Source organism: Engystomops pustulosus, chromosome 11 (genome assembly GCF_040894005.1).
Source record: "Engystomops pustulosus chromosome 11, aEngPut4.maternal, whole genome shotgun sequence".
Classification (NCBI taxonomy): domain Eukaryota; kingdom Metazoa; phylum Chordata; class Amphibia; order Anura; family Leptodactylidae; genus Engystomops; species Engystomops pustulosus.
The window spans coordinates 1,445,696-1,464,491 of record NC_092421.1 but is presented as its reverse complement, the minus strand read 5'-3'; the positions used below and the strand labels follow the sequence as shown (position 1 = coordinate 1,464,491).

General features: G+C 45.1%; 1 protein-coding gene and 1 pseudogene across 1 annotated transcript; one reads left to right on the top strand and one right to left on the bottom strand.

The window, feature by feature from the left end:
* LOC140106426 (uncharacterized) overlaps window positions 1-3,095 on the bottom strand; it is a 42,654-nt pseudogene extending 39,559 nt beyond the window's left edge.
* A 1,458-nt stretch (window positions 3,096-4,553) lies between these two features.
* On the top strand, window positions 4,554-17,811 carry LOC140106307 (oocyte zinc finger protein XlCOF7.1-like). Its single transcript, XM_072130692.1, has 4 exons — window positions 4,554-4,647; window positions 13,362-13,550; window positions 15,917-16,040; window positions 16,741-17,811. The coding sequence occupies exons 1-4, from the start codon at window positions 4,570-4,572 to the stop codon at window positions 17,775-17,777; spliced, it is 1,428 nt and encodes a 475-aa protein (XP_071986793.1). The 5' UTR covers window positions 4,554-4,569; the 3' UTR covers window positions 17,778-17,811.
* The last annotated feature ends 985 nt before the right edge of the window (window positions 17,812-18,796 follow it).

Below are 18,796 nucleotides of genomic sequence, written 5' to 3'. Positions count from 1 at the left end.
GCGGAGGGCAGTCCCAGTTATAGAGCGTAATCCTGGAGAGCGGAGGGCAGTCCCAGTTATAGAGCGTAATCCTGGAGATCGGAGGGCAGTCCCAGTTATAGAGCGTAATCCTGGAGGGCAGTCACAGTTATAGAGCGCAATCCTGGAGAGCGGAGGGCAGTCCCTGTTATAGAGCGTAATCCTGGAGGGCGGAGGGCAGTCCCAGTTATAGAGCTCAATCCTGGAGAGCGGAGGGCAGTCCCAGTTATAGAGAGCAATCCTGGAGAGCGGAGGGCAGTCCCAGTTATAGAGAGCAATCCTGGAGGGCGGAGGGCAGTCCCTGTTATAGAGCGCAATCCTGGAGTGCGGAGGGCAGTCCCAGTTATAGAGCGCAATCCTGGAGGGCGGAGGGCAGTCCCTGTTATAGAGCGCAATCCTGGAGAGCGGAGGGCAGTCCCAGTTATAGAGCGTAATCCTGGAGAGCGGAGGGCAGTCCCAGTTATAGAGCGTAATCCTGGAGATCGGAGGGCAGTCCCAGTTATAGAGCGTAATCCTGGAGGGCAGTCACAGTTATAGAGCGCAATCCTGGAGAGCGGAGGGCAGTCCCTGTTATAGAGCGTAATCCTGGAGGGCGGAGGGCAGTCCCAGTTATAGAGCTCAATCCTGGAGAGCGGAGGGCAGTCCCAGTTATAGAGAGCAATCCTGGAGAGCGGAGGGCAGTCCCAGTTATAGAGAGCAATCCTGGAGGGCGGAGGGCAGTCCCTGTTATAGAGAGCAATCCTGGAGAGCGGAGGGCAGTCCCAGTTATAGAGCGCAATCCTGGAGGGCGGAGGGCAGTCCCTGTTATAGAGCGCATGCGCTATCCGTTAGCAGAAGAACGCGAGGAGGAATTCCGGGGACGGAGACTTTTTTCTTATAAAGATGTAGTGTTATCGATTAGTAAATATTTCCCAGATTTACCAACCGACATTCTCAGGCCTCATTCCTGGTTAGAAAAGTGTCTCTAGTTTCCTCAGTATAAAATAATAAAGAGAAGCTTCCTAGTGTAATAAATAACCCCCACGAGCTTGTCAACAATCCAATGACTCTGGGCTCCTTGGAGCAGGTCCTGCCACCAGACGTGACCACTCCGGAGAGACCAGCCGAGTCTTCAAGGTCCTCCAGAAGTTTGGCTCAGCATTGAGGGATTGCGTCTATGTGCACATGGAACAAGAAGAGTCCTGGAGCGGGAGGCGAGAGAAAGATCTGCTCAATATATTATCACCCGAGGCCGCTGGAAGCTGTCATGCCGGATGATATGTTTGGTCATGCCGGATGATATGCTTGGTCATGCCGGATGATATGCTTGGTCATGCCGGATGATATGCTTGGTCATGCCGGATGATATGCTTGGTCATGCCGGATGATATGCTTGGTCATGCCGGATGATATGCTTGGTCATGCCGGATGATATGTTTGGTCATGCCGGATGATACGCTTGGTCATGCCGGATGATACGTTTGGTCATGCCGGATGATACGCTTGGTCATGCCGGATGATACGCTTGGTCATGCCGGATGATACGCTTGGTCATGCCGGATGATACGCTTGGTCATGCCGGATGATACGCTTGGTCATGCCGGATGATACGCTTGGTCATGCCGGATGATACGCTTGGTCATGCCGGATGATACGTTTGGTCATGCCGGATGATACGTTTGGTCATGCCGGATGATACGCTTGGTCATGCCGGATGATACGCTTGGTCATGCCGGATGATACGCTTGGTCATGCCGGATGATACGCTTGGTCATGCCGGATGATACGTTTGGTCATGCCGGATGATACGTTTGGTCATGCCGGATGATACGCTTGGTCATGCCGGATGATATGCTTGGTCATGCCGGATGATATGCCTGGTCATGCCGGATGATATGCCTGGTCATGCCGGATGATATGCTTGGTCATGCCGGATGATACGCTTGGTCATGCCGGATGATACGCTTGGTCATGCCGGATGATACGCTTGGTCATGCCGGATGATACGCTTGGTCATGCCGGATGATACGCTTGGTCATGCCGGATGATACGCTTGGTCATGCCGGATGATACGCTTGGTCATGCCGGATGATACGTTTGGTCATGCCGGATGATACGTTTGGTCATGCCGGATGATACGCTTGGTCATGCCGGATGATACGCTTGGTCATGCCGGATGATACGCTTGGTCATGCCGGATGATACGTTTGGTCATGCCGGATGATACGTTTGGTCATGCCGGATGATACGCTTGGTCATGCCGGATGATACGCTTGGTCATGCCGGATGATACGCTTGGTCATGCCGGATGATACGCTTGGTCATGCCGGATGATACGTTTGGTCATGCCGGATGATACGTTTGGTCATGCCGGATGATACGTTTGGTCATGCCGGATGATACGTTTGGTCATGCCGGATGATACGCTTGGTCATGCCGGATGATACGCTTGGTCATGCCGGATGATACGCTTGGTCATGCCGGATGATACGCTTGGTCATGCCGGATGATACGCTTGGTCATGCCGGATGATACGTTTGGTCATGCCGGATGATACGTTTGGTCATGCCGGATGATATGCTTGGTCATGCCGGATGATATGTTTGGTGTAACAGATAAATCACAACCTTTCCTGGAAAGTTGGAACATTTGCCGATTCCACAAGATTACAGCGTCCAAAGGAAGGTTCACTAAGGACCTGGGAGAACACGTAACATGGAGAATGTGCTGGAAGAAATAGAACTTAGAATTTTTCTAAAAAGTTTTGTTGCCGGGCTGAGGCAAAGGTTTCTGGGTCATAGTGCAGAAATATAGAAAAGCAGCGAGACTGTGGAAGTCTCTGCCGCAGGAGGTTGTTATGGAGACCTAGAGAGACCTGCAGAGAAAAAATATCCTGGGTTATGGGGATAAAACATTTATTTAACTCTTAAAGCTTGGACTTGATGGACTTGTGTCTCCTTCTATACTGTGATACTATAGCAATCGCTACATATGTGAAACGCGTCGTATGTTAATAAACTGAAGGTTTTAATAAACTTCCAATCGTTAGCGCCTTGCAAAAACGAGCTTTTACCTGTGCGGTTACCATTGGTTACCATCGATCGGATCCCTGGAATTGCCAATCGCTCCTCGTGGTTTATTTAGGCAAAGCAACGTCACTATTTGTTTGAGTAATGAAGAGTCTGATCTGCCGTCCCGTATTCTGCACATTGGCGCCGTCCCGTATTCAGCACATTGGCGCCGTCCCGTATTCAGCACATTGGCGCCGTCCCGTATTCCGCACATTGGCGCCGTCCCGTATTCCGTACATTGGCGCCGTCCCGTATTCCGCACATTGGCGCCGTCCCGTATTCCGCACATTGGCGCCGTCCCGTATTCTGCACATTGGCGCCGTCCCGTATTCTGCACATTGGCGCCGTCCCGTATTCTGCACATTGGCGCCGTCCCGTATTCCGCACATTGGCGCCGTCCCGTATTCCGCACATTGGCGCCGTCCCGTATTCCGCACATTGGCGCCGTCCCGTATTCCGCACATTGGCGCCGTCCCGTATTCTGCACATTGGCGCCCTTTCGTATTCCGCACATTGGCGCCGTCCCGTATTCCGCACATTGGCGCCGTCCCGTATTCTGCACATTGGCGCCGTCCCGTATTTTGCACGTTGGCGCCGTCCCGTATCCTGCACCTTGGCACCGTCCCGTATTTTGCACGTTGGCGCCGTCCCGTATCCTGCACCTTGGCACCGTCCCGTATTCTGCACATTGGCGCCGTCCCGTATTCTGCACATTGGCGCCGTCCCGTATTCTGCACATTGGCGCCGTCCCGTATTCTGCACATTGGCGCCGTCCCGTATCCTGCACCTTGGCACCGTCCCGTATTCTGCACATTGGCGCCGTCCCGTATTCTGCACATTGGCGCCTTCGGTACGAGCTTTTACCTGTGTAGTCACAATGATACCATGAAATGACGCCCTTCACTAGAGCTCTTGTCCAGTTTCGGATACTGCTCCTAAATATTCCACGTGCACCCTACTTGTCCCAACAATTCCCTTCTGCCATTTCTTCTATCGGCTTTGAACATCTTGAAGGTGATGACAGAAAGAAGGGACAGGGGACAATAATGAAGAAGAAGAAAGTGCCGGCACCAAATAAGTGACGATCCAATAAAGATCTTCTGATGAGGGTTGGGACCTCTCTAGTCCCATCTATAGGGGCGACCCACTGTCACCCAGACGTCCTTCTGGCCCATATACATGTGCTCTCCATAGAGGGACTGTGCTGCTGGCAGACCCCCGCGGTGCCCCCCACCTCCCGCTCTCCAGCGTACTTTGACCCCTACAGAGACCGGGTTTGATATTTGGAACATTAGATGGATATGACTTATTATAGAATAACTATTCCCAACCACTCACATCCCCACAATACTGACCCCAGGGACCCCGGAGACCCCCAGGACCCCGCACTCGTGTACATTGTGCTGCTGCTGCTCGGAGATTACATTATATTATATATATACATTATATGATGTTTGATAGAACTTTTCATGGATTTTTGCAGGTATTCCGTATTCTGAAGATGGAAAAAGACAGAAACCAGATGACGGACAGGATCTTAAACCTGACGCTGGAGATCATCTACCTGCTGACTGGAGAAGTGAGGGAGTTCCAGAGTAAAATCACTTTATTTATTAAAGAATAGATGTGAATATTTCATCAGAGATCAATGAGAAGATGATGGAACAGAACAATAGCTCACAGATACAAAGTATTCATCCATAGCACATAATGCATTATATAGAAGAGGCGGGACATCATCCATAGCACATAATGCATTATATAGAAGAGGCGGGACATCATCCATAGCACATAATGCATTATATAGAAGAGGCGGGACATCATCCATAGCACATAATGCATTATATAGAAGAGGCGGGACATCATCCATAGCACATAATGCATTATATACAAGAGGCGGGACATCACACATAGCACATAATGCATTATATATAAGAGGCGGGACATCATCCATAGCACATAATGCATTATATAGAAGAGGCGGGACATCATCCATAGCACATAATGCATTATATACAAGAGGCGGGACATCACCCATAGCACATAATGCATTATATATAAGAGGCGGGACATCATCCATAGCACATAATACATTATATAGAAGAGGCGGGACATCACCCATAGCACATAATGCATTATATAGAAGAGGCGGGACATCATCCATAGCACATAATGCATTATATATAAGAGGCGGGACATCATCCATAGCACATAATGCATTATATAGAAGAGGCGGGACATCATCCATAGCACATAATGCATTATATAGAAGAGGCGGGACATCATCCATAGCACATAATGCATTATATACAAGAGGCGGGACATCATCCATAGCACATAATGCATTATATAGAAGAGGCGGGACATCATCCATAGCACATAATGCATTATATAGAAGAGGCGGGACATCATCCATAGCACATAATGCATTATATAGAAGAGGCGGGACATCATCCATAGCACATAATGCATTATATAGAAGAGGCGGGACATCATCCATAGCACATAATGCATTATATACAAGAGGCGGGACATCATCCATAGCACATAATGCATTATATAGAAGAGGCGGGACATCATCCATAGCACATAATGCATTATATAGAAGAGGCGGGACATCATCCATAGCACATAATGCATTATATAGAAGAGGCGGGACATCATCCATAGCACATAATGCATTATATAGAAGAGGCGGGACATCATCCATAGCACATAATGCATTATATAGAAGAGGCGGGACATCATCCATAGCACATAATGCATTATATAGAAGAGGCGGGACATCATCCATAGCACATAATGCATTATATAGAAGAGGCGGGACATCATCCATAGCGCATAATGCATTATATATGAGAGGCGGGACATCATCCATAGCACATAATGCATTATATAGAAGAGGCGGGACATCATCCATAGCACATAATGCATTATATAGAAGAGGCGGGACATCATCCATAGCACATAATGCATTATATAGGAGGCGGGACATCATCCATAACACATAATGCATTATATATAAGAGGTGGGACATCATCCATAGCACATAATGCATTATATAGAAGAGGCGGGACATCATCCATAGCACATAATGCATTATATAGAAGAGGCGGGACATCATCCATAGCACATAATGCATTATATATAAGAGGCGGGACATCATCCATAGCACATAATGCATTATATATAAGAGGCGGGACATCATCCATAGCACATAATGCATTATATAGAAGAGGCGGGACATCATCCATAGCACATAATGCATTATATACAAGAGGCGGGACATCATCCATAGCACATAATGCATTATATGGAAGAGGCGGGACATCATCCATAGCACATAATGCATTATATAGAAGAGGCGGGACATCATCCATAGCGCATAATGCATTATATAGAAGAGGCGGGACATCATCCATAGCACATAATGCATTATATAGAAGAGGCGGGACATCACCCATAGCACATAATGCATTATATAGAAGAGGCGGGACATCACCCATAGCACATAATGCATTATATATAAGAGGCGGGACATCACCCATAGCACATAATGCATTATATAGAAGAGGCGGGACATCATCCATAGCACATAATGCATTATATAGAAGAGGCGGGACATCACCCATAGCACATAATGCATTATATAGAAGAGGCGGGACATCACCCATAGCACATAATGCATTATATAGAAGAGGCGGGACATCATCCATAGCACATAATGCATTATATGGAAGAGGCGGGACATCATCCATAGCACATAATGCATTATATAGAAGAGGCGGGACATCACCCATAGCACATAATGCATTATATATAAGAGGCGGGACATCATCCATAGCACATAATGCATTATATAGAAGAGGCGGGACATCATCCATAGCACATAATGCATTATATACAAGAGGCGGGACATCATCCATAGCACATAATGCATTATATACAAGAGGCGGGACATCATCCATAGCACATAATGCATTATATAGAAGAGGCGGGACATCATCCATAGCGCATAATGCATTATATAGAAGAGGCGGGACATCATCCATAGCACATAATGCATTATATAGAAGAGGCGGGACATCACCCATAGCACATAATGCATTATATAGAAGAGGCGGGACATCATCCATAGCGCATAATGCATTATATACAAGAGGCGGGACATAATCCATAGCACATAATGCATTATATAGAAGAGGCGGGACATCATCCATAGCACATAATGCATTATATAGAAGAGGCGGGACATCATCCATAGCACATAATGCATTATATACAAGAGGCGGGACATCATCCATAGCACATAATGCATTATATAGAAGAGGCGGGACATCATCCATAGCACATAATGCATTATATAGAAGAGGCGGGACATCATCCATAGCACATAATGCATTATATAGAAGAGGCGGGACATCATCCATAGCACATAATGTATTATATAGAAGAGGCGGGACATCATCCATAGCACATAATGCATTATATAGAAGAGGCGGGACATCATCCATAGCACATAATGCATTATATAGAAGAGGCGGGACATCACCCATAGCACATAATGCATTATATACAAGAGGCGGGACATAATCCATAGCACATAGTGCATTATATAGAAGAGGCGGGACATCATCCATAGCACATAATGCATTATATAGAAGAGGCGGGACATCATCCATAGCACATAATGCATTATATAGAAGAGGCGGGACATCATCCATAGCACATAATGCATTATATACAAGAGGCGGGACATCATCCATAGCACATAATGCATTCTATAGAAGAGGCGGGACATCATCCATAGCACATAATGCATTATATACAAGAGGCGGGACATCATCCATAGCGCATAATGCATTATATACAAGAGGCGGGACATCATCCATAGCGCATAATGCATTATATAGAAGAGGCGGGACATCATCCATAGCACATAATGCATTATATATAAGAGGCGGGACATCATCCATAGCACATAATGCATTATATACAAGAGGCGGGACATCATCCATAGCGCATAATGCATTATATACAAGAGGCGGGACATCATCCATAGCGCATAATGCATTATATAGAAGAGGCGGGACATCATCCATAGCACATAATGCATTATATATAAGAGGCGGGACATCATCCATAGCACATAATGCATTATATACAAGAGGCGGGACATCATCCATAGCACATAATGCATTATATACAAGAGGCGGGACATCACCCATAGCACATAATGCATTATATACAAGAGGCGGGACATCACCCATAGCACATAATGCATTATATACAAGAGGCGGGACATCATCCATAGCACATAATGCATTATATACAAGAGGCGGGACATCATCCATAGCACATAATGCATTATATACAAGAGGCGGGACATCATCCATAGCACATAATGCATTATATACAAGAGGCGGGACATCATCCATGGCACATAATGCATTATATAGAAGAGGCGGGACATCATCCATAGCACATAATGCATTATATAGAAGAGGCGGGACATCATCCATAGCACATAATGCATTATATACAAGAGGCGGGACATCATCCATAGCACATAATGCATTATAAAGAAGAGGCGGGACATCATCCATAGCACATAATGCATTATATAGAAGAGGCGGGACATCATCCATAGCACATAATGCATTATATAGAAGAGGCGGGACATCATCCATAGCACATAATGCATTATATAGAAGAGGCGGGACATCACCCATAGCACATAATGCATTATATACAAGAGGCGGGACATCATCCATAGCACATAATGCATTATATATAAGAGGCGGGACATCATCCATAGCACATAATGCATTATATAGAAGAGGCGGGACATCATCCATAGCACATAATGCATTATATATAAGAGGCGGGACATCTATAGCACATAATGCATTATATATAAGAGGCGGGACATCATCCATAGCACATAATGCATTATATACAAGAGGCGGGACATCATCCATAGCACATAATGCATTATATACAAGAGGCGGGACATCATCCATAGCACATAATGCATTATATACAAGAGGCGGGACATCATCCATAGCACATAATGCATTATATACAAGAGGCGGGACATCATCCATAGCACATAATGCATTATATACAAGAGGCGGGACATCATCCATAGCACATAATGCATTATATACAAGAGGCGGGACATCATCCATAGCGCATAATGCATTATATATGAGAGGCGGGACATCATCCATAGCACATAATGCATTATATAGAAGAGGCGGGACATCATCCATAGCACATAATGCATTATATAGAAGAGGCGGGACATCATCCATAGCACATAATGCATTATATACAAGAGGCGGGACATCATCCATAGCGCATAATGCATTATATACAAGAGGCGGGACATCATCCATAGCGCATAATGCATTATATACAAGAGGCGGGACATCATCCATAGCACATAATGCATTATATAGAAGAGGCGGGACATCACCCATAGCACATAATGCATTATATACAAGAGGCGGGACATCATCCATAGCACATAATGCATTATATATAAGAGGCGGGACATCATCCATAGCACATAATGCATTATATACAAGAGGCGGGACATCATCCATAGCACATAATGCATTATATACAAGAGGCGGGACATCATCCATAGCGCATAATGCATTATATAGAAGAGGCGGGACATCATCCATAGCACATAATGCATTATATAGAAGAGGCGGGACATCATCCATAGCACATAATGCATTATATACAAGAGGCGGGACATCATCCATAGCACATAATGCATTATATAGAAGAGGCGGGACATCATCCATAGCGCATAATGCATTATATAGAAGAGGCGGGACATCATCCATAGCACATAATGCATTATATACAAGAGGCGGGACATCATCCATAGCACATAATGCATTATATAGAAGAGGCGGGACATCATCCATAGCACATAATGCATTATATACAAGAGGCGGGACATCATCCATGGCACATAATGCATTATATAGAAGAGGCGGGACATCATCCATAGCACATAATGCATTATATAGAAGAGGCGGGACATCATCCATAGCACATAATGCATTATATAGAAGAGGCGGGACATCATCCATAGCACATAATGCATTATATAGAAGAGGCGGGACATCATCCATAGCACATAATGCATTATATAGAAGAGGCGGGACATCATCCATAGCACATAATGCATTCTATACAAGAGGCGGGACATCATCCATAGCACATAATGCATTCTATAGAAGAGGCGGGACATCATCCATAGCACATAATGCATTATATACAAGAGGTTGGACATCATCCATAGCACATAATGCATTATATACAAGAGGCGGGACATCATCCATAGCACATAATGCATTATATACAAGAGGCGGGACATCATCCATAGCACATAATGCATTCTATAGAAGAGGCGGGACATCATCCATAGCACATAATGCATTATATACAAGAGGCGGGACATCATCCATAGCACATAATGCATTATATAGAAGAGGCGGGACATCACCCATAGCACATAATGCATTATATAGAAGAGGCGGGACATCACCCATAGCACATAATGCATTATATACAAGAGGCGGGACATCATCCATAGCACATAATGCATTATATATAAGAGGCGGGACATCATCCATAGCACATAATGCATTCTATACAAGAGGCGGGACATCATCCATAGCACATAATGCATTCTATAGAAGAGGCGGGACATCATCCATAGCACATAATGCATTATATACAAGAGGTTGGACATCATCCATAGCACATAATGCATTATATACAAGAGGCGGGACATCATCCATAGCACATAATGCATTATATACAAGAGGCGGGACATCATCCATAGCACATAATGCATTCTATAGAAGAGGCGGGACATCATCCATAGCACATAATGCATTATATACAAGAGGCGGGACATCATCCATAGCACATAATGCATTATATAGAAGAGGCGGGACATCACCCATAGCACATAATGCATTATATAGAAGAGGCGGGACATCACCCATAGCACATAATGCATTATATAGAAGAGGCGGGACATCACCCATAGCACATAATGCATTATATACAAGAGGCGGGACATCATCCATAGCACATAATGCATTATATATAAGAGGCGGGACATCATCCATAGCACATAATGCATTATATACAAGAGGTTGGACATCATCCATAGCACATAATGCATTATATACAAGAGGCGGGACATCATCCATAGCACATAATGCATTATATACAAGAGGCGGGACATCATCCATAGCACATAATGCATTCTATAGAAGAGGCGGGACATCATCCATAGCACATAATGCATTATATACAAGAGGCGGGACATCATCCATAGCACATAATGCATTATATATAAGAGGCGGGACATCATCCATAGCACATAATGCATTATATACAAGAGGCGGGACATCATCCATAGCACATAATGCATTCTATAGAAGAGGCGGGACATCATCCATAGCACATAATGCATTATATACAAGAGGCGGGACATCATCCATAGCGCATAATGCATTATATACAAGAGGCGGGACATCATCCATAGCACATAATGCATTATATAGAAGAGGCGGGACATCATCCATAGCACATAATGCATTATATATAAGAGGCGGGACATCATCCATAGCACATAATGCATTATATACAAGAGGCGGGACATCATCCATAGCACATAATGCATTATATACAAGAGGCGGGACATCATCCATAGCACATAATGCATTATATACAAGAGGCGGGACATCACCCATAGCACATAATGCATTATATACAAGAGGCGGGACATCATCCATAGCACATAATGCATTATATACAAGAGGCGGGACATCATCCATAGCACATAATGCATTATATACAAGAGGCGGGACATCATCCATAGCACATAATGCATTATATACAAGAGGCGGGACATCATCCATGGCACATAATGCATTATATAGAAGAGGCGGGACATCATCCATAGCACATAATGCATTATATAGAAGAGGCGGGACATCATCCATAGCACATAATGCATTATATACAAGAGGCGGGACATCATCCATAGCACATAATGCATTATATAGAAGAGGCGGGACATCTATAGCACATAATGCATTATATGTATGAGGCAGGACATCATCCATGGCACATAATGCATTATATAGAAGAGGCGGGACATCATCCATAGCACATAATGCATTATATAGAAGAGGCGGGACATCATCCATAGCACATAATGCATTATATAGAAGAGGCGGGACATCATCCATAGCACATAATGCATTATATAGAAGAGGCGGGACATCATCCATAGCACATAATGCATTATATAGAAGAGGCGGGACATCATCCATAGCACATAATGCATTATATAGAAGAGGCGGGACATCATCCATAGCACATAATGCATTATATAGAAGAGGCGGGACATCATCCATAGCACATAATGCATTATATAGAAGAGGCGGGACATCATCCATAGCACATAATGCATTATATAGAAGAGGCGGGACATCATCCATAGCACATAATGCATTATATAGAAGAGGCGGGACATCATCCATAGCACATAATGCATTATATACAAGAGGCGGGACATCATCCATAGCACATAATGCATTATATACAAGAGGCGGGACATCATCCATAGCACATAATGCATTATATACAAGAGGCGGGACATCATCCATAGCACATAATGCATTATATACAAGAGGCGGGACATCATCCATAGCACATAATGCATTATATGGAAGAGGCGGGACATCATCCATAGCACATAATGCATTATATAGAAGAGGCGGGACATCACCCATAGCACATAATGCATTATATAGAAGAGGCGGGACATCATCCATAGCACATAATGCATTATATAGAAGAGGCGGGACATCATCCATAGCACATAATGCATTCTATAGAAGAGGCGGGACATCATCCATAGCACATAATGCATTATATAGAAGAGGCGGGACATCATCCATAGCACATAATGCATTATATACAAGAGGCGGGACATCATCCATAGCACATAATGCATTCTATAGAAGAGGCGGGACATCATCCATAGCACATAATGCATTATATACAAGAGGCGGGACATCATCCATAGCGCATAATGCATTATATAGAAGAGGCGGGACATCACCCATAGCACATAATGCATTATATAGAAGAGGCGGGACATCATCCATAGCACATAATGCATTATATATTATGGATAACTTTATTTGTCCTTTAACCTTTCCCATTCCTGTAATCCTCTAGGATTATGTTCCTGCAAAGAAATCCCCTGGGCTTATTGCATCGGTCAGCTGCCCCCCCGCACCCGGAGGACCCAGCGAGACCCCCAGCCCCCGCACTGTGCCCCCCAATCATCCAGAAACACAAGAGAAAAGCAACGATGAGAAAATCCTCAACCTCACCAACAAGATCATCCAGCTGCTGAGCGGAGAGGTGAGAGCTCGGGGGTCCCTGGGGGCCGCCCCCTGCTACGTGGCGATATTCTGGGGTCAGGCACCGGCGGGGGATAGGGAGGATCCATGGACTTCTCTTCCCTCGCTGCTGGCGCTCGGCTCTAGGTTTGTCATGAATGTTGGGGCTGGGATTAGGGATTAGGGTGCAGTCAGACTTCCCACCCACGGGGCGCGCCACGGCCCATCGCATCTGTGGTCCTATCAGTATCCGGCACCAGGCGTCTTGTGTAGTTTAAAGCCACTTACCTCCCGCATGCGTCTGTGATCGGGCCGCGCCCCCGTGCGCTGAGATTCCGCCTATAACGGGGTCAATGCGGTAAATGTGACCTTGAGCGTCAGCACCCAAACCAATCTACTGATAAGAACATTATGAAAACCTCACACTCCGGTGTCCCCGCACCTCGCCCCCCGCTCATGTAGTGATATATCCAGGGGGGATGAGCCCCTCAGGCACTCAGCACAACACTGATGGGACGCACACACAAGTCGGGTCTCGTTTCCTCTTTTAAATCCAGAATCACCATAAATTCTGGCTGTGGAATTTGCAGGTCTTCAGCTCATCCACCACACTGCGCTCCTAAAAATATTACAGTTACCTAAGATATAATGTCACCTGGATAACAGAAATGTCCCCCCCCCCCAATACACCCCCATAACCCCACCACTCCGCGCCTCATGCATGGATATATGAGATCCATATTATTATACGATGCGGTGCCCCTAATGAATGACATAATATATACTCGTCTTATATACGACGCCCTTTACCTATGTATTGCCCCTTCCAATGTTCTGTATCCAGCGCCCCCTGAGGAAAGTGTTATGTAACATCCTCTGCCGGCACATCGATTGTGTGATACTAAATGTTATTACCGCGTCCTAATTATTATTATTATTATTATTATTAATGCACAGATTCTAAGTGCAGCAGCAGAGGAAAAAGATCAAAAAAACACGAATTACACAAAGTCCCCTAAACACAAACATTCCCTGTACACATCTAATAAAGTAATCACCAAAACCCCACATATTTGGTATCGCCGCGTCCGTAACAACCTGTACAATAAGTCAGAAACATTATTGGACCCGTACGGTGAACGCCGTAAAAACAAAACCCGAAAAACTCGCCAAAAATGTTCCAAAAAGTGATCAAAAACAGTTATGTGCACCAAAATAGTATCACTGAAAAGAACAACTCAACACGTGAGAATAAGCCCCAAACCAGATCTGTCACCCAAAAAATATTAAAGTTACGTCTCTGAAAAGATGGCGATGCAAAAACAAATGAGATTTCCTCTATATTAGTTTTTTTCCAGTAAAAGTGTAAAAATATTTAAAAAACTATATAAATGAGGTATCACCGTAACCGTAGTGACCTGTAGAATAAAGATATTATAGTATTGTTAGTGTACGGTGTACGACCCCCAAAATATACAAAAAGAAAGGAAACCAAAATTGACAATTTTCTTTTCCTCCATACATTAAAGAGTTAATAAAATCTCATCAATAAGATAATGACCCCCTAACATGAAGTATTTGTTAAGTGCGTCTCATGTAGCAGATAATAAGCCCTTTATATGTCCAAATATCCAAAAAATAAAGATTGTACAGCCAATAAAAAGTGACAATGCTTAATCTCCCCCCATGCCCTGGCGTGTGCCCCCCGTACAGCAGTCACCACCACATATGGGGGATTGTTATACTCGGGAGGGATTGGGGATCACATTTTGGGGAGCGTTTTGGTATTTTATCCGCTGAGAATTTGTACATTTTATAAAAAACACATTAATTTAGCCAGAAAAAATTTAATTTCGAAATTGTATCCGATTTTGTTTTCTCCCCTGTAAAACAATTAAAGGGTTAACAAACTTCATGAAAGTTGTTTCACGTACATTGAGGGGTGTAGTTTCTATAATGGGTCATTTATGGGGTGTTACTATTATTTAGGCCTCGAAATCACCTGAAAACTGAGCCGGTCCCTGAGCAGGTTCTGTCGATTTTCCTGAAAATGTGAAAAATCGCCCCAAAAGTTCTAAACCCCAGAACCCAAGAGCAAAGAGAACAGAACCGACACAAAGCCGTCATTCAGGTGAAACGACTCCACCTGGAAAGAAGAGAATTCAGAACTTTGAAAATAGAGAATTTCAGCCAAAAGTCACAACTAACGTGATGAAGAGCGAATCAAAATCAAACAAAGAATCTTAAAATGACCTTTCCAAAGATATGACCACTGATAGTGACACGGGGCAGATTCTAGTAATGGGCGTGGCCACAAGGGTTAAAACTGGCTGTGGAGTCAAAGGGTTAATGGACTTGTATCTTATTGATGACTTGTGTCATTGTCAGGTCCCTGTGAGGTGTCAGGACGTCACGGTCCATTTCTCCCTGGAGGAGTGGGACTACATAGAGGAGCACAAGGACCAGTACCAGGACCTCATGCTGCAGGACCCCCGGACCCTCAAGTCACAAGGTAAAACGGCCACAGATTTATTCCGATTTTTTTTGTTTGTTTTATGGCCCTTCAGACTGGAATTTGACCTGAATTAGGTCTGGAGATGCTCAGCAGGAAAGATCTACTCTGCTGGAAAACCCCAAGAACACAAACAATTATAATGGAATAAAATGATCTTAAAATGAAATCTCCATCACAGTCCATCCTGATGAACCCGGGACACTTACTCATAGATCCAAGCACCGGGACTGTGGGATCTTCTTATATGTATTATGCATGGCCCCCTTCCTTCTAAAATTATGCTAATGAGCTTGAAGGGCTATGGGAGGTGTTATCAGAGCCCCTCAGTGCTGCAGCTTCACAGGCCGTTACAAAGAGCAGAGCAGGTCTCCCCTCCCTCTGCACTTAATGCTGCTAGATTACATAGGCAGAGGACAAAGGGAGGGCGCAGGGGATTGGGTGAGGCATGTTCTGCTCATTGTAACAACCTATGAAGCTGCAGCATTGAAGGGCTCTGGTAATGCCCCCTAGACCCTTCCTGTCTAATTAGCATAATTGTAAAAGCTTGATAAATATAAGAAGATTACACAGTCGCGGTGCCTGGACCTGGGGGTAATGTCTCTGGTTTATCGGGATGATCTCTGGACATGATGATGCATCTTGTAACAAATATTTCATCGCTATTTTGTTACCTTTCTTCATTTTTTTTCTCTGACAGATACCACGAAGGCCAAAATTTCTTCTGGAGGTTTTCATCCTAAATTTCCCTCCCGTTACTATTTAGGACAGAATCCGAACTTTACGAATCTCAGACCGGAATTGGTGACATTGTATCAAAGCCTTGAGAGACCTGGGAAATCGGTAAGTGACGATTCTGAAGACTCTTCTTCCAGTGACAGTGACCTTTACCTCCGCACCCAGTACATGGGCGGCCGCGCCTCCGAGAGCGACTCCAGCGATGAAGACGTCATCTATATCTCCACGCAGCAGACGCAAACCAAACGCCCTCCGTTATTCAGGAGAGAAAATCCGATGCCACGAGAGGGGAACCTCCTGCACGTCTACAACCCCAGAGCTGTGGCCTACAGACCGCCTCCTGCCAAACAGATTCCCAAAATTAATAACCACGCCCAGAAAATGAACGCCATGCTACTGAAATATGGCGAATTCAGCAGGAATTTTCACATGAAGCCGGCTCCTCCGCCGCCTCGGCCACTGTTACAGGCCACGCGGAGGCTCTTCACCTGCACCGAGTGTCCAAAGTATTTCACCAGTAACGGGGAACTGACCCGACATCAGCGCGTTCACAGGCGGAAGAAGCTGACCTGCTCCGATTGTGGGAAGCTTTTCCCATACAAGTCGCACCTGGTCCGACACCAGAGCGTTCACAAAGGCGAGAGAGCGTTCGTGTGCCCAGAATGTGGGGAGAACTTCCTGTGCAAGTCCCACCTGGTGACGCATCTCAGAACGCACACACGAGAAAAGCCCCTGGTGTGTCAGGATTGCGGCAAACACTTCTCCTGTAACTCTGCGCTCATCACTCACCGGAGGATCCACACCGGAGAGAAACCCTTCGTGTGCCCCATCTGCGGGAAGGCCTTCGCCCAGAGCTCAAACCTCCTGTCCCATCAGAGAGGACACACCGGGGTCAAGAAGTTCATCTGCCGCGAATGTGGAAAGAGCTTCGCCCAGAAAAACGACCTGAATAGACACTTGAAAATCCATAGAGGACAGATTGTTTTCCAGCACATGTAGAGCTTTGTGACAATAAAATCTGTTAACATTTCAAGTATAGAAGTTGTTGATTGATTAGTAGAAGGGTTTGTCTACCAAGAACTGTGCACAGGTGATGGACCACTAAAACTCGCATGGAAAACCACGCCTCTTCTGCTACTCTGAAAGGCAGCCCCCTTAACATCAAGCATGACTTTCAGGAAGCCTAATGTCGTGATGAGGGTGAGTATTTCTATTCCAAAAGGAACAGATCACCTGAGCACGATATTTCCCAGAACTCCCTATTTGAGCACCAATGGCTTTAAGTCTCTACCCGCCTGCAAGGCGACCTTTATTAGCAAAGTTTCGGTAAAGGGAACTCCCGCCTTTCCGACACTAGTGCAGCTTTTGGCATTCAGATACTGTAGATATGGATGGACTTGCAATGCAGATTTGTGACTCTGTTTGGACGGGAGATCTGTGATTCCTGACTGCTGGGACCCCCAGCGACTCTCATCACTCCTGTGTGTGCTGATACGCTGGCATTGGGGGACAATAACAAAGCAATCAGTTCTAGATGGGCTACTAGAGAAGTGGGTCGGGATCAGCACCGGACTGATAAGTGTCGCCTCTGTTTGTAGGAAATAATATTACCATGAATATACAAAGAATCAGATGAGATCATGGGCGACATAAGATGCATATAATAATAATCATCTTTATAAGCGCTTTACAAATGCCATAGCGTAACAAATAAAAATGCTGCCGCCATCTTATATACAAAGTCAGTGCGACTGCAGAGAAGCATTTGCAGGATAATAGACAGGGAATTGGTTAATAATGAGTTAAAGTTGCATGCAGTCAGTGGGGGTCATTTACTAAGGGCCCGATTCACATTTTTCCGACGTGTTACTCGAATATTTCCGATCTGCGCCGATTTTCCCTGTATTGCCCCCGGATTATGGCGCGCGCGATCGGATTGTGGCGCATCGGCGCCGGCATGCACGCGATGGAAATTGGGGGGCGTGGCCGAGCGAAAACCTGACGGATTCGGTAAAACC

Excerpts from the sequence above, each read along its gene's own strand:
- LOC140106307 (XM_072130692.1), top strand. The coding sequence starts at position 4,570 with ATGGAAAAAGACAGAAACCAGATGACGGACAGGATCTTAAACCTGACG. Across the intron at positions 4,648-13,361 it reads TCTACCTGCTGACTGGAGAA|GATTATGTTCCTGCAAAGAA; the intron begins GTGAGGGAGTTC and ends GTAATCCTCTAG. Across the intron at positions 16,041-16,740 it reads CCGGACCCTCAAGTCACAAG|ATACCACGAAGGCCAAAATT; the intron begins GTAAAACGGCCA and ends TTTCTCTGACAG.